The 16,242-nt window shown below is 39.4% G+C and overlaps 1 protein-coding gene across 6 annotated transcripts in view; it reads left to right on the top strand.

The window, feature by feature from the left end:
• The first annotated feature begins 11,485 nt into the window (after nt 1-11,485).
• PTPRK (protein tyrosine phosphatase receptor type K) overlaps nt 11,486-16,242 on the top strand; it is a 509,148-nt gene continuing 504,391 nt past the window's right edge. For all 6 annotated transcript variants that reach the window (XM_069488870.1, XM_069488869.1, XM_069488867.1 and 3 more), the window contains exon 1: nt 11,486-11,820. In XM_069488870.1, coding sequence (XP_069344971.1) covers nt 11,724-11,820 — 97 coding nt within the window. In that variant the 5' untranslated portion in view covers nt 11,486-11,723. The remainder of the gene's footprint in view (nt 11,821-16,242) is intronic.

The following is a 16,242-nucleotide window of genomic DNA, read 5'->3' as shown; positions in this document are numbered from 1 at the left end:
AATTCTATTAGCTGTTACTTACTGTATGTTGATTGACTTTGTAGCGAGAATGAAATCTGCCTGGATTCAGTGAACCCCATGAAATGATCAATAGCTATTTGTGCGAAGAGCTCTTGGCTCTATAAGAGGCAAACAAACAAGCTTTTTCTAATGTGGAATAATTTACCATCAATTTAATATAATCTTACATGAAATAATAGTCTTCTCAGTAAGACTATATACCAAGTATTAATTATGGTAGTATCTGATTGGTAGGTGTGATGTTTTACAATTTTCTTCTCTCTAATTTTTCTGTAATGAACTTGTATTATATTTGTAAGGAGGAAAAAAGTTATTTTTAAAATTTAAAATAATAAAATCCTGAATTCTTTAATGTCAATGTTCTAGTACTGTTTATACTTCTAGTAGGAGGAGATGGAGTCTATTTAGATAGTGCTATACACAGCACAATTCTTTCAAAATATAAACATAATTGGTCTTTAGAACTAAAAGAGATCCTAAGGATCATCTTTTCTTGTGCTCGCCTGTGAAACATTGAAAAATTGGATCACTGGGCATTTCCTGTGAAATATGAAAAATTATATCACTGGGTGTTAAGGAGTTAATGATAGAATCAGGATTCCTGTGTTTCTCAATATGTTTATGTGTAACAAATACAGACCTGAGGGACTGGGAAAAGGAATTGATTAAAAGGAATGTTGACAATTCATGCCCTGTCAGTTCCATTATTCACATTCTAATTCCTTCCAAATTATCCTACTAATCTGATCCTAACTGCCTCGATTCTTTGCCTCTTAAAACAGCTCTCAATGGCAAAAATTTGAAATAGTTATAGACTGTCTTATAATTCTCCCATGTCTCTTTCTCTCTTTTGGCATTTTCTCCCCAATACTGAATCTATTATACCTCTTCTCCTCTACCCACAATGCTATTCCCAGTTACTTAAAGTCTCTGTATCAGCCTTCACCTAAACCCTTCCCATTTCAGAGTGTACATAATTCTAATATTTTTTCCTCCTTCCCTAGCTCTGGTCAACTCCCACTGAAACTTCAAGATTTACCTCAAATCTCTGGTCCTCTCTCTGAAGCCTTTACCGAATGCCCAAGGCACTGTTGGTGGTTCCTCCAAACAATTATCACTTATTAAAATTATGGTTGTATTTCTTTCCCCAACCTGCATATGAGTCAGACAAATCTTAATTCATTTTTGTAACAACTTAACATAGAATAGGATGCTAAGCAAACGGTGGCTGAATGAGCAAATTACCCTCCCCAGGGTAGTTCATCTCTGCTGAATGTTTAGAGAAAAATGATATGACAAAATAATTATAACTGAGGTACAAATGACTGATAGATCTTCTGCCTTGCCCTCACAGGGATATTTGGATGACTAATAAGACACATACAGTGATAGCATTTTAGACAAAGTGACCCTCGAGAGGGCCTCTAAATTCATAACACATGGACAAACAAATCGTCTTGGTACATTGACTGGTCTACATATACTTTCAGTGTAATGAAACTATTAACAGAATAGCCTGGTATGAGGAACTAATGAGTTAGCAAAAGCAAAACACTGGGAAATCCTGGAACAACATTGGGAAGTTGGAGGAGAGAGGAAAAAATGAGAAAACATGGCTGAAAGCAGCTAGCATTGGGGGATCCTAATGTAGAAACTGGCAACAGGGATGTAGAACAGTTGTTTCTTCTAGACATTTGGTCATTAAACTGCTCTTTCACTATACTAAGTTAAATGCAGCATCTTCTGTAGTTGACATCAGAATAAATTTCATCCTCCAGTTTCACATTTCAGTAGCAGAAACTGACAACCCAGATCCCAAATCGTCCCCATTAGAAGTGAGAGAAACAGATGGGAGGGGAATAAGCACAGTGAAGATATTTGTCACCCACTCTTGCTAGAAAATGACAGAAATTAATTGCCTCTTCATCTGTGTTTTCACAGCAGGTTGTTTGTACCTATCATTTTCGCGTTTATTCCTAATTTTTTCTCACATGTCATTCTCCCTGTCTGCCACACTCGCCATTAGATGGTAACTTATGCTCTCGGAGGATGTGATCCTGTGTTCTGTCTCTGTACCCTCAATGCCCAGTATAGAGCGTTATAGATAAGGAAGGGAGGGAGGGAGGGGAAATGCAGAGAGGACCTGCCATATCAGAAAGGTGTTGGTTAGTGTAGAGTGGGTGGTTGGCTGGGGGTGAGGTGGGTAATTGGATAAGCTGGAATGGGGAAAATGGAGTTTGAGGGATAAGAGGAAGAAAAAGGAGATGTTGCTGGACCAATTGCAAAAACTGGTTTCAAATTCACTCGTATTTTCTGTGATTGTTGCTGAGAGTTTTGCAGATTTTCAATTTGTGTTGAAGCAGTTAGAGCCAACTTTTCAATTTATTCCACTGCTGAATAATTAATCTTCCCCTTGGGCTCTTTAGTAAACTTATCAGCAGTTGTATTAACTACTGGACAAAATATTTCAAATATTTCTGTGATGGGTCATGTAACTTATTGACTTAGGTGTCATGTTTTCCTTTGAAATCCTACCTTTGAATCTGAATTACATAATTTCTTTTTAATGCAGGTATATGTTGCAATAATTTAAAGGCATTTCTAATGTCTTACCTAGTCTCCTCAAATAGATCTATTTGCTATGATTTATAGATTTTGTACCTAGATTTATTCTTCTTTACAAATTTGGGAAGAATTTGGAGGACCCAGTGAGTCATCCTAATTTCTTTCTTTCATCAAAACTCAAAGATAACTGGCAGGATGTCACATAAAGGAGATAGAAACTTAAAAGCTAGTAGAATTTTGTGATTTAGAGATAATTATCCTTAGATTACATTTTAACCAATAGCCTCCGTAATGCAGAAAACACCTCCACTCCCATTTCATTCTAAGTGGTTAATTAGCCACTTGTCTAATAGGTAGTTAATGAGCCATGCTTGAAGATTCACTATGAAATCTTCGATAAGGATCCTTACCTTTCTGTGATTTAGCATTTTTCATCCAGAAAGTTTTAAGAAGTATAAAGGCAGAACCTCTTGATTTAGTCTATGAAACTATAAAACTTAAGTACTTGTTGTCCTGGGGTAGTTTTGCTTACTAGTCAGTAAGCTTAGATCTTGGTTTACAGAAATAAAACCAATATATTAAAATATAAATGAATAAAGAAATCAAAATGAAAGAAAAACCAGGGTAGAATAATAAAATAATACTACTGGAAATTCAGTACATAACGATGCAGACCAATAAATTGTACACAATTACTAAATACGACTGCAACTTTATCTAAATTTCCTAGCAGCCAAAGTGAAAAAGGAAACGCAAATAGTTACACTATTATTCATAAAATATAAATACTCATGGTTTGGAAGAAAAAAATTTATTCATCATATATTCTTTTCATATACTGAGTCAAAATTTTACTTTTGGCAACATTATTACATTGAATTTAGTCTTGGTTTTGGGAGCAAAATACAATACAAATCTCTCTTTTTTCTGATATTTTTATGATATTGAAATATTTGTTGTAATGACAGCAACTCTTCTTTCTAGATCATCTATACAGGTTTTACTTATTTGTTCATTGTCTATCTCCCTCCACTAGAATGTAAACACAAGGCAAAGATTTTTACCTACTTAGCACCCTGGTATATAAGCAGTATCTAGAATAGTACCTGACACAGGTGAGGCACACAGTGAATATTTATCAAGTAAACAAAGGAAGAAATCAGGCTGTGTGGGGCAGGCTGGCAGGAGGGATAGCTTAAATCACCCTGAATTAAGAGTATATAGCTAGTAACTGAATTCTAGGGCCATCAACCTGATCATGATTTGTCTACTAAGGTACATTACTATTGAAAGACAACATTTTGAATAAGTATGAACTTAGCTTTCCTTTTTCAATGCTATCTAGGAAGAGGAAAAACTCAAATATTATGATATCTAAAGTGATTTGAACTGCCCTAAATTGTTTTACTGTGCAATCTCACTTTATACGGGATGCCTTGGATTTAGACTCACAGGTCCCATAGCTGCAGCAGGAATTGAGTTCTGAGTACCACACAATGAGTTTTGAAAGTAAGTCTTCAATATCTCTGGGTGTAAATAAATGATGTTAACAGTTGTTTGTTATATACAAGGGGAAATATTTCTTCAGACAGCAGGAAGAATACAAAAAGAAATAAATTAATAAATCTGCATGCTTGATCAATATTAGAGCCATAAATAAAAAAATATTAGAAATAGAATAAAGGAAAAATAGACTTAAATATCTTGCATCAGAATAGTTTTAAACTATTCAAATAAACATAGGAATTATAATAAGATTTTCGTTCTCTGTTCCATTATTCTTAAACCCTCTTTTGAGGAGTTTGTTTTTTCATTATTTCAGAATTCTACATCTTCGCCTGCCAGATTATAAAGCCACTTGGCCTTGAAAAGTCTGTTCATTCATTCCTTCCTCAACTACAACTAATCGGACATCAGTTTTCTCATCTGTAAAATGGCTATAATTTTTAAGGACCAAATGAGATGACCCCTGACCCATGTGTATTAGCTTCCTATTGCTGTTGTAACAGATTACTACAAACCTATTAAAACTACACAGATTTATTATCTTTCAGTTCCGTAGGTCAGAAGTCTGACATGGTTCAGTGGACCACAATCAAGGCGTCAGCAGGGCTGTGTTCCATCTGGAGGCTCTAGGGGGAGAATCCGTTCTCTCGACTTTTCCAGCTTCTGAAAGCCACTGGCATTCCTTGGCTCACGGCCCCCTTCTCCACTTTCAAAGTCAGCAGTGTGCCATTTTCTCTCTTTTATGACCTCTATTTCTATCCTTACATCTGTAACTCCACTGCCTCCCTCTTATAAGAACCCTTGTGGATTATATCAAGCCCACCCAGATAATCCAGGATAATATTGTCATTGCAAGATACTTAATCATGTCTGCAAAGTTCCTTTGCCTTGTGAGACAATATTCACAGCTTTGGGGATTAGGTCATGGATTTTTTTTTTTTTTGCATGGGGTGAGTATTGTCATCATTCTGCCTACCACCTCATGTATTTTTAAAAAATGTGTTAATATTAATTCTTATGTACATTCACATTGTCCACCAACCTCCTCTTAAGTTTATATAAAGTACTTAAGTGGCCATTTTACATCATGTGGAAAATGAAATACAACTAGGTTTTGACCAATTCAGCCTCTGATTCTTTTCCCAGACTGTTATAACTTGTTGTTCTTTGACTTTCTGCTGAGATCAGTGAACCATTAGTTTATATCAGCTGTAGTTGTCAACAAGTAAAAAACTTAATTGACTATTTCATTATGGCCCCAAAGAAATTGCATGTGATTTTAATACTCCACTGTGCTCGTGCAGCTATTTCTTAATGAACTCCTCTCTGGGCTTATTTAGTTTAGACAATTGTGAAGCTTTAAAAGCATATAAACTAATGTTATGAGAAATCTGTTTTGTATTTTATGTATCTTCCAACAAGGCTTCTCAGGCGAATTAAAAAATTCATCAATAAAATGAGCACCCCATCCCCAGGATAGACAAGTATTCGGTCAATGAGAGGCACACTCTGGTCAACTGTTAAGATTCAGCTACTTCCCACAAAGTCTGTTTAGGTAACAAGTTCAATCTCCAAAACGTGGTTTACCCTTCAGGCATTTTCTCCTGTCTGTAACAACCCTTACTTTCCTCAAGATCTAGCTCAAAACTAGCCATCCCTGCAAAGTTTTTTCCTCCAACTGCACTTCACCGTGATTTAATACTTTGCTTTCTGTTCCATCACATTTAGGAGATATACACACACATGTATACATACATACATAGACATACATATATTTATTTGTTTATTTACTCATCTTCCTCTTCCCTCAAGTGGTTTGTTGTCTCTTATTTTTTTGCCTGTTAAACTCAAATGTAAACTACTAATTCTCCTGTATCCCCCATAGAGTAACTAGCACTGTGTTGTACACTTAATAAATGCTTACAAATGACAAAATGAATTCTTTGCTTTGGTTAAAGAGGACTTCAGCATGGAAATGAGCCCCTATGTTTGTGTGTAGGTTTTAATGGTTCATTTTCTTGTCAGACTTCCCCGGGTTATGAATGCTGTGGCAGCACCAACAGCGTAGAGGGAGGATTTTATTGGAGAACATTTGGAGGATTAGAAAAATCTCCAAAGCTTTGGAAGTAGCGTATTTTGTGTTCAGAAATCTATTTCTTTCTGTCTCAAGACCAGAATAAGCAGAGTAGAAAGATGGCAAGATCCACAGGGTTCCATATGTGAAGCCAGTCCCCCAGCCCCCTAGAGAAGTAAGTGGGAGGAAGGAAGAAGCATAATCATTAGAGGATTTCGTATTCAGCTGTGTTAATTCTTGTCAGGCTGCAACTTTGCATATGAGTCCTTAACCCTGCAAAATGTATTACTGAATGCATGATGTATTTAATTAGTTTTAAGTCATCCTCTTTCCTGGTTTTTACTAAAATAACAAACAAACAAAACCCTCAGGATAATTTATGCATTCAGACCAAAAGAATTCAAACAGGATTCAGTGGGATGCTGCAAAGCTGGTACCTTTTACATGTTTTTCTCTATAGTGAGCCAGGAAAAACACAATACATTTTTGGGGACATGGAAAGTACTCATTAGTATACAGGGAGAATGAGGCACCATTTAGTGTCCCAGGAAAGGCAATTTGTCACACACATACTGGGTGACTGTGAAGACCAGGCATTTTTGCCTCAGAGTTGAATCTTCTGTTAACGTCATTGGACTAGACTTTATGAAAATGGGGAGAGGCTCTCCAGTGAGAATATATCAGCTCTGGAAGTGACTGTCACTGTCCCATCCCTCCACCTCAATCCAATTCTCACTTTTATGATTGGCTTCCTTTTTGACCCATGCTTGTTAATTATATCCAGCTGTAGGCAAATTGCTCTTCCAAATTGGCAACACTGAGCTCTCAAGCTGCTCGCATTTTTTGCTTCCCTTGATAAAACCTTTGGAGCATGCATTTTCTTGACTAGTGTTTCTGAACTAATCCCCAGTTATGGATATTTTAAAAGGTTCAAGGGACTGGCAAAATAACTCCGATTTTGAATATAGTGTATTTCTTAACATCTGATCCAGAATTGTCGAAGAACATGTAGAGAAGAGAATTTCCTCAGAGACTTAGGCATGCAGCCATACCATGCCTCTTGTTCCTGGATATTCTGGGTGTCAAGACCTAAGTGCTGCGTTAACTGGCCAGGCCACAGTGCAATTCTGGGGAGCAAATGGGCTTTGTCCTACAGTCCAAGGCTCCCAGTGTTCATGCAAAACTACAGCTTTTAAGGATATAACAATGTAACAAGCACATTTGTTTTCTGGAAGTCTCTATTCAGGAGCTTTATTGTCAGATATTCCCTGCCCCTCTCATCCTCAGGGACTCTATTGACAACACACATACCCATGCAAGAATCTTACTGTAAGGACATGCTTTTAGGATTTTTTTCCTTTTTTCTCCTTTCAAAGAGAAAATAGAAGCTCATTTCCAACTACCAGCCCAAGAAGCTCTGCCGGATGAATTGGCATTGAAGATTTTGACACTTGACTCAAATGAAAATTTTTAGAGATGAATTAGGTACATAGGAATTGGGGGGAAGTGAGATTTGGAATCAGAAGACCCAGGTCAGAGTTACAGTCCTGCAATTAACCAGCTGCATAACCTTGGGCAAATATTTTAATCCCTCTAAGCTTTGATTTTCCTCCCCAGTTAAGTGAAATTAATCACTTGCCCACTTCACAAGGTTGGAGTGAGGATAGATTGAGATCATATGGGTGAATATGCTTTACAAACCTGAAAAGCATAATATAAGCAATTAGTTATTATTAATAAGCTGAGAATATTAGCTAATTGCTTATAAATGCATGTTGTGTGTACACTCATGATCTGTCACTGGGTAAATAAAACCTTGCTTCTGCTGGGTACAAGTTTGTGCATAAACTTTCAGTGAATTAGAGAAGGAAAATAACATTTACTCAGCAGCTATTATCATCCAGGCCCTTTCATATCTATACGTATAACTCAATCCACATCTCTATGAAAAATATATACATTTCACTCAATCCTCTTAAAAATCGGATTTATTAACCCCATTTTCATATGAAGGAAATTGAGATATAATGATATTCAATGTTGTTCAAGGCAGTGTCTCCCAAATTCTGTTCCCTGGAACCTTAATCCTGAGAGATACTCTTCTATTAAAGAGTTCTGTGGTTCAAAACTTTGAGAAACATTGCATGCTTTTTCTTCCTCCAGTAGATTAGAGTGCACAATATCATATTGGTAACCATGGAAAAGGTCTTATAGTAAGAAGACTGCTGTAGTGAAAAAACCTGTTTAACTTTGTTGAGTCCAGATTTTTCCAAGCTTATTTGCTCTTGAGACCCTGTTTTCCAATTAAACATATTAATATCTGATAGAACTGAGATTCTACAGAAACATTATGCCAAATGCAGTTCGGAGTTCATGATTGGAGTTAATATGTGGTAAATCTGCAGTAAGAATACAGATCGGCTATCTTTTAAAATAAATACTATAGCCATATGCTAAAACAATAGGAAAATAGGGAAGGGCAGCCATAAAATTATATGATTCCACATGTACTGCTAATTAAGTTAATACTATGGTTTCTGGGCTTTTTTCCCCAGTCTTCTTTTTTTTTTTTGGTTGTTATCATACTACATATAAATTTTTGTCTTCTGATTTTTTCATATTGCAAAATATACGTAAACTTTAGCATTTTTACTATTTTTAAGTGTACAGTTTGGTGGCATTAAGTACATTCACATTGTTATGTGACCATCACCACCATCCCTCTCCAGAACTTTTTTGTCCTCCCAAACTGAAACTCTGTACTGTCTTCTGATAATTTTACCCAATATTTGACCATAAGCATTTTTTTATATTGTAATTTACCCTTTTTCGTAACCTTCATTTCTAGTGGCTGTGAGATATTCTATCATATAATGCCTATGAATCTGCTTATTATTGGATATTTACATTTTTCTGCTTTTCTCCTTTGTAAATAATTAGTGTATATAACATTTTTCATATTTTACATTATTTCCTTATTATAGCTACTAGATTAAAGAATATGCAAATTTTAGTGATTTTAATGTAATTTGACAATTTTTTTCTAAAAGTTATACAAATTTATACTTTTTCTATTGATTGATTGACTGATGTATTCTTGTACCCTTTCAAACAAACAAAAACCTAGTAATTCCTAATATTTGCCAGGCACTTAGCCATGTGAAAAACAGATAAGGTCTCTACTCAAATTATTTCAATCCATACTGGCCAGCATTAGTCGTAGTCCCTAAAGACAAAAGAACTGATTTACTCATCTAAAAGTTTTATTGCATTTCTTCATTTTAGTAAGAAGGTACCTCTGTTGGTTTGCTAATTCCTTTTGAAAATTTCCTTCCTCCTCTATGTTTCCCCTTGCCTGCTTCTCACTCAAATATATGTCATTGGGCAAGTTACTTAAAACCTGTTTCCTCATTTGTCAAATGGGAATAATAATTGTACCAATCTCATGGAATTGTTGTCTGAACTCATTAAGATATGTGACACTGTATGTCTTAAGACAGTGCCTAGCACCTTTTAAGCACTCTCTAAGCATTATTTGTTACTGTTATTACTTTCATGATAGAGAAAGTAATAAATCAGTTGTCCCAGGCAATGGGCAAGGTAAGAATTGTGCGCACTTTGTCAATTTTGAAAGTGTGTCAATCTTTAAAGAACCTTTTTGTGTGTTTAAAAAACAAATTACCATGTCATGAACTTCTTTTATCTTTTTTAGAACAGAACAGATGAAATAGTTAATGGATGGTAGGGTTTTGTTTGTTTTTACTGGGGCATTTTTACTGCGGCAAATTGCTGCCAAATTTTAGGAAGTTCTGCAAAGTCCTTAAAAAGAAAAATACATGTCCTTCACTTTTTTTTTTTAAGTTGGAAATCTAGGAGTTCCTTCATTAAATAGGAATGATGATGGTGTGCTAAGGAAGGATGAATTTAACTAGGCTGTATTGAATTGACAGGTGTTGTGCTAGTTAGTGTGCTAATTAGCAAGGCCATGCCACATTTTTAAAAAAGTCTTTTCTTCCTGATATGTATGTGTGTGTAATATATATGTACATGTCTGTGTATTTATTTTATGTATATTTCCAGGTCTGTCATAAGCCTGGTCATTAATAACATATGTTTGATTAAAGGAATATGTGGCTTGGTAAATCATGTGAATGTTATTTTAAGCTGAATTTCACACTATCTTGATTTACAAAGGCTAAGGATGGGATATCTGAGTAACTGACAGATGTCAATCAACAGACTATTCTAGGAAATGCATAAGTGACATCAAAATTCTGAATAAAAGTTATGTTTATTCAATTGTGACCACACCTATTTTTTAGTGATATTTTACAAAAATGAATAAAGTATGCACCACAGTTCTTAACCACAGAAGCAAGTCAGGGCGGCATATGGTGAAACCACTTCAAGCTGCCGAAGAAGTTGCAAACTGTAAAATACTTTACTGTCATAATGTACCATTATTTTCCTCCAGATGAATCATTCGTTGCTGTTTTCATTGTCAGTGTAAAGTCCTTTTGTTAAAGACTCAAATAGCTACTTGATATTAAAAACAAAACAAAAACCCTTTTTACACAATCCAGACCTTGGTGAAAGGAAAGATACTAACCCCTGATGCATTTATGTGAGAAGTGCAAAGAGGCCGGAAGGTTTCAGAACAAGCAAAGTCAGTGAAGCAGAGAGTAAATTCAAATATTTGGGAAATGACAAATAAACCAGAAAGGAGACACGCCAGCTGTTCACGCTGGTTAGTTACTGAACGTTTATTTTGGTTCAAATTTTATTTATTATATGAATAAAGAACAATAAGTTTTCTGTGGGGTTGGGGTGTCACTTCTTGCTGCAAGAAAAAGCAACAGTGAGTTTTCAATGCGGTGAGTGTTTCCTTAGGGCGCTCCAAAACTCCCCTTTCTTCCTACCGGCAACCGCTCTTGTGGGACCTCCTCCACCTTGGGGACACAACCCAGGACGCCTCTCCTCTAGCTGCGGGTGTTTCTCTGCGCTCGTCTTCGGCTGTCCCGCCACACTGCTTACCAAACTCCCGCCTCTCAAACTCTGATTTCTGGAACAGGGCAGCGAGCTGAGCCCAGTCTCCTTTCCCGCTCGCTCCCCCGATCGGCCGCGGGCGGCGGGGCCCCGGCGGCGAACAAAGGCGGCGAGAGGCGCTGGGCGCGCGGCCGGGGCGAGCGCGCGTCTCTCCGGCAGGAGGCGGCGGCGGCGCCGCGCCCGAGCCCGCATTCCTCCGAAGCGCCCGGAGCCCGCGGGGCGACGTCACCCCCCGGCTCCGCCCCCGTCCCTCCCCGAGCAAAGTAACTCTTGACTAACAGGAGCAGCCTCCGCCGAGCATGGAGAGCCGCCGCGGCCGGCCGGCGACGCGGGCGACGCTTTCGCCCCCGAGGTAGTTTGGCCACCGCGAAGAAGGAAAAAGTGCAGGCGGGCAGTTGTCGACTCCCCGCCCTCACCCTGGGAGGCCTGGCCCGCACCTCCGGCGTGGATTTCGCGGCGATCGCCCCGGCAGCTCTTTGCAAAGCTGCTTGAAACTTCTCCCAAACTCGACATGGATACGGCGGCGGCGACGCTGCCTGCTTTTGTGGCGCTCTTGCTCCTCTCTCCTTGGCCTCTTCTGGGGTCGGCCCAAGGCCAGTTCTCCGCAGGTGAGTGGCCGGGGGGCGTCCGGAGCCCAGACGAATGCGGGAGCCCGCGGCTCGAGAGGCGTGGAGCCGGCTTCTCGCCAGGGCCGGGACAAGGATCTGGGGGAAGCTTTCGCGGCCCGGGGGTCTGGGGCACGGGGTAGAGGGAGAGCTGTCCCCAGAGTTTGTGCCAGGTGGGTCGCGGAGCACCGGGCTGGGCGCCACTTGGCGCAGGTAACTTTGATCCGCGCGACCCATTGTTCCTCCCTGAAGCTCGCTCGGGGCGCAGGCTGGCACGACTGTGCTGGAGAGTGTGGAGATGTTGCTTTTCTTGGGGAACTGGTGGCCTCGGCGTCTAGTGCAGCCTGCCCGGGGTTAGTGGGGAAGAGAGAAAGAAAAAGTAGTTACGACTCTGGGGACGGCTACTCCTATACTCTGTTGCTTGTGGTGCGGGCTTGTTGCTGCCACTAGTGTTTAAAAAAATTCCCCGGGAAGCCATTGTCAGAAATGTGCAGATTCGAAGGGACTGACCTCGGCGCGCTTTGCCAGGTGCTTTTTGTCCCGGGAATAACCTACCCTGACTATTGTCTAACTACTTCCCCGTCCCTCCCCGAGTCGCCTTTCTCCTCTCCCAGCGTTGGGTTGCTTCTGGACCTGTCCTGTGGGCTAGGGCGATGTCTGGAGTATGTTCCGTGTGCGTGTTGGGGGAGCCTCGCAAGATGTTTAGAAATGTGATTCCGAGGATCCACGCCGAGCCGTCCTGGGCAGCCAGGTCTGGCTTGGGGAAGGCTGGCCCGCGCGTGGGAGCCCGCGCCTCGGGCAAAGCCACAGCGAAGCTGGCCCAGCACCTCCCGGAGCCGGCCTGGGGCTGCGATGGGGACTGTAAATGATTGCCTTCCGCCAGGAGAACCCCAAAGAAGGGATGTGGTGCTGTCTCGCATTAGCCCTTTGGGTTGAGGCACTCAGAGAAGTCTGTGAACCCCGGCTCTGCCGGTCCCATCCTCTGTTCCCTTCCAGTTTTGTTACCCTTCTTGTAGGTTGCTTGCGTCTTTCGTTCTCTCCTCTGGGGGCTCTGAAGTTTCACCAGGTGGACCCTGGGGAGCGGGCTCCAGGGCGCTCGCCTACCTCCCGCCAGCTTTGACAACTTTTCTGGCCAACCCGCCCAGCTCAGCTTGGCTGGCGAGCGCATCTGCTGCCTTGCTTGGTGGTGCAGATGGAGACGCAGAGGTGGCCGAAGGCTGATGGAGAAGACGGGAAAAGCGACAGCCGCGCGCCTGGCTGAGGCCGCAGGACGCAGAGAAAGAACTTACTTTGTACTTGACAGTTACTCTCATTGTTGTGGCTGCCCTGTTTCCTGGAAATAAACTCAAATTGTTTTCCGGAGAAATCGTTTATTTTCCTTCCTCCTCTCCCCAGCACTCCCCCACCCCCCTACCCCCTTTAGAACTCTACACAAGGAGTTAATAGATTCAGGTGGCAGCGTATTCTCAGAAAGAGATTATGAAATGGCAGGTGCAGAGGAAAAGCCATGTATATAGGTGATGTGTGCAAAGGGCAACAGCTCTATGCAATGAATGATCCGATGGTTTAATTTAATTCTCTGTGGAGTAAGCATTACTGCATGCATCTCTGATATATAATGCCCGTTAGTATTGAAACCGTGCTTGATGTAACTCATTATATGCAGGCAAGTTGGAGTGAGTATTGATTTCTGCACAGTGTTTGTCACTGCACGGAGAGCCTACGCTTGAAAAGGCATGTAGTTTGTTAATTGAAAGTTTGAACTCTACCAGTTGCATGATTAAACTTACACGTATTCAAGAGTTGCAACTATTAATGTCTCAACAGCTGATGGATGTATTTTCGGCAGTAAATAAACTTTTCTTTTTCTCCTTTTAAATGTTATTTACCCCTTAATGAACAAATATTAAATTTCCTCCAGCAGAATGTGCAGATGAGCTTGTCTGATGATGGATATCTCGAATGAACGATTGTGTTTAGGTATCCAGTTCTAAGTAATTTAAATATGCCTGGCTTTTCTTTAGTGACAAAACATAACATTTGACATTATATTTAATTAATAGAATATGCATTCCTATTAAGTGTAATTCTCACAGGATAGTATCTCAAGATTTTGCCCTTTATGATTTATATATGTGCCTAGAAATGAATGTCCTTTATTCCCAGAATTTAAAGTCAGATTGTGGATCTGCCTTTCCCCATAAATTAAAAGTTTGTTTTGTAAATATTTTCTTTCTCTAGTTATCATAAATCATTTAATATCCTGTCATCAAATTGTATGGCATTCTGATTTGTTGCCAAGACATGGAGGGGAGATATATTGGAGATTGGAGGTGTATTCTTTCTTGCTGTTTTTTCTTTAAATTATGAACTTTTATTTCTTTTGAGAAATTTAAATATGCTTTAAAAGTCTAAAACAATATGTTACTTAAATCATGCCCATTAAGGCCAATTAACTTTCTGATGTTTTTATGTGGTTCCTAATATAGTGAGCTTCAGAAAAAAATTTTGAAAGGCTGAGGATTATTGAGCTTTTAATATGTCATATAGATATTCAGTGTGCTTTGTTTAAACCACAAATTTAAGAGTTTTTTCATTATTGTGACTTTTTTCTTAGCTTTTGGTGTTGAAGTATAAAATTACTGCCTGGTGAGCCTCTTTTAAAACCAGAACTTCCTTTAAATCTCAGCTCATATTTATATTCTTCCAGTTTAACCTCTCACATAAAATGACAGCTGTGTTATATATAGGGAGACTGAGGCATAAAAGCTCAAAGAAGTACTAGAGTTTATTTCCTGGGTTGTGTAGCTATCATTTCTTAATATCATAATATAAGAAAGTTTTCTATAGGACTCAGATGACTGACAAAACTGGACACAGATGAGGTGACTTGGAATCTCAACTTTCTCATCTGTAAAATGGGGATAATAATACCCATCCTGATCTTGCCCCATGGTTTTTAGGAGGATCAAATGAGGTCATTTTTGTGAACTATACACTGTGAATTGTAAAGCACTATGCAGCTATTTGGGGTGTAGTCATCATACATTAATGTAGTTGAAGTGCCTTAGTTTCAGCTCTTTCCTTCCTTTACTACTCCAGAATTCTCTTCCTAGTGAGTACATGCTGTTCAGGATGGGTGTGTGTGTGTGTGTGTGTGTGTGTTTACCTGGCAGTCATTCATTTTAATTATTAAACAGCCTAGATTGGCTAGACCATAATTTTATAATTTTATCAGCACAATGGGAGAAATTATACTTAATTTTTTTTTTTTTTTTTTTTTACTTACCTCTTGTAAATCCTTCCTTGACTTAAACCTGTGGAAGAATCAGTATTAACATTCCTAGCTAGAATTGTTAACTATAGAAAAAATGTTTTTAGTCAATTTCTTTAGCTGTTTGTTCAGCTCTTGGTTCAGCTTTTCCATCTCAGTGTACAGAATAATATGCAGCTTTTTAGATGCAGTCTTATCAGTGACCTAGAGAGGGACTATTGTCTCTCTTGTATGATGTGAGCCTGGAAAATCAGCTCAAAATTCTGCTTTGGATACAGTTCCTGGCATGCCACACTGTTAACACACATGTACTTGATCCTTTAGGACCTTGGAACTCTTCTAAGCCTCCCCACTTTCCTCCTGACTCCTTGTTTCTGTACGTGAAATTAGTTTATACTTATTACTTACTAGGAAGATACATCGAAGCCAGCTTGTTTTAAGGTTTACCTTTTAGTTTTCCGGTTTCGATTGACCAGTATCCCTTGGTTCCTGGATTCATTAAAACTACAAATTCTAATCACAAGTAAATGATATATAACTGGACATTTCCAGGACTGATTTTTCTCTCACTAGTCTCCTTATATCAAACTCTGTTGATTTTCCTAGATTGTGAGATGTTGTCTTGTATCTGGCCTACACAGACGGGAAGAGGCAAGTCTGGCTGCTATTTGGACATTGGCGTGTGTGCTGCTGACAGCTCTTCTCTTTGTATTCATAGATGTGCATTTGAAAAATAAATCAACCCCTCTGCCATTCTGCCCCTCTCCCACACTCCCACTCCTCTCTGGCAACAACAAAGACCCCTCCCCCCCATACACAAAATCAGAGCCTTTTTGTGTTCACCAAATATCTTTTGGTGCTGGACGTGTTCTTAAAAATTAGAAATATGACTCATCCACTGTCCAAAGCTAATGCCAGTTTTCCCACCAATCTCATATTTCTAGCAATGATGATTTGTTACGTGTTTTTATGGCTGTGATTTCACGTAGAGAAAGTGTGTTGTTGTGTTGCCTACTAAATATTTTTGACGTGCAGTGTACCAGGTCTAGTCGTGGTGGTATTATGGACAATGTAAATCATGCTAAATATGGATCTGAGCTGCTCTCATTTCCCCTCCTTGCTCTTCATCCAGGGCAGGAAGAGAGATGCTG

This window comes from Eulemur rufifrons, chromosome 15 (genome assembly GCF_041146395.1).
Source record: "Eulemur rufifrons isolate Redbay chromosome 15, OSU_ERuf_1, whole genome shotgun sequence".
NCBI lineage: Eukaryota > Metazoa > Chordata > Mammalia > Primates > Lemuridae > Eulemur > Eulemur rufifrons.
This window is presented reverse-complemented; position numbering and strand designations above follow the sequence as displayed.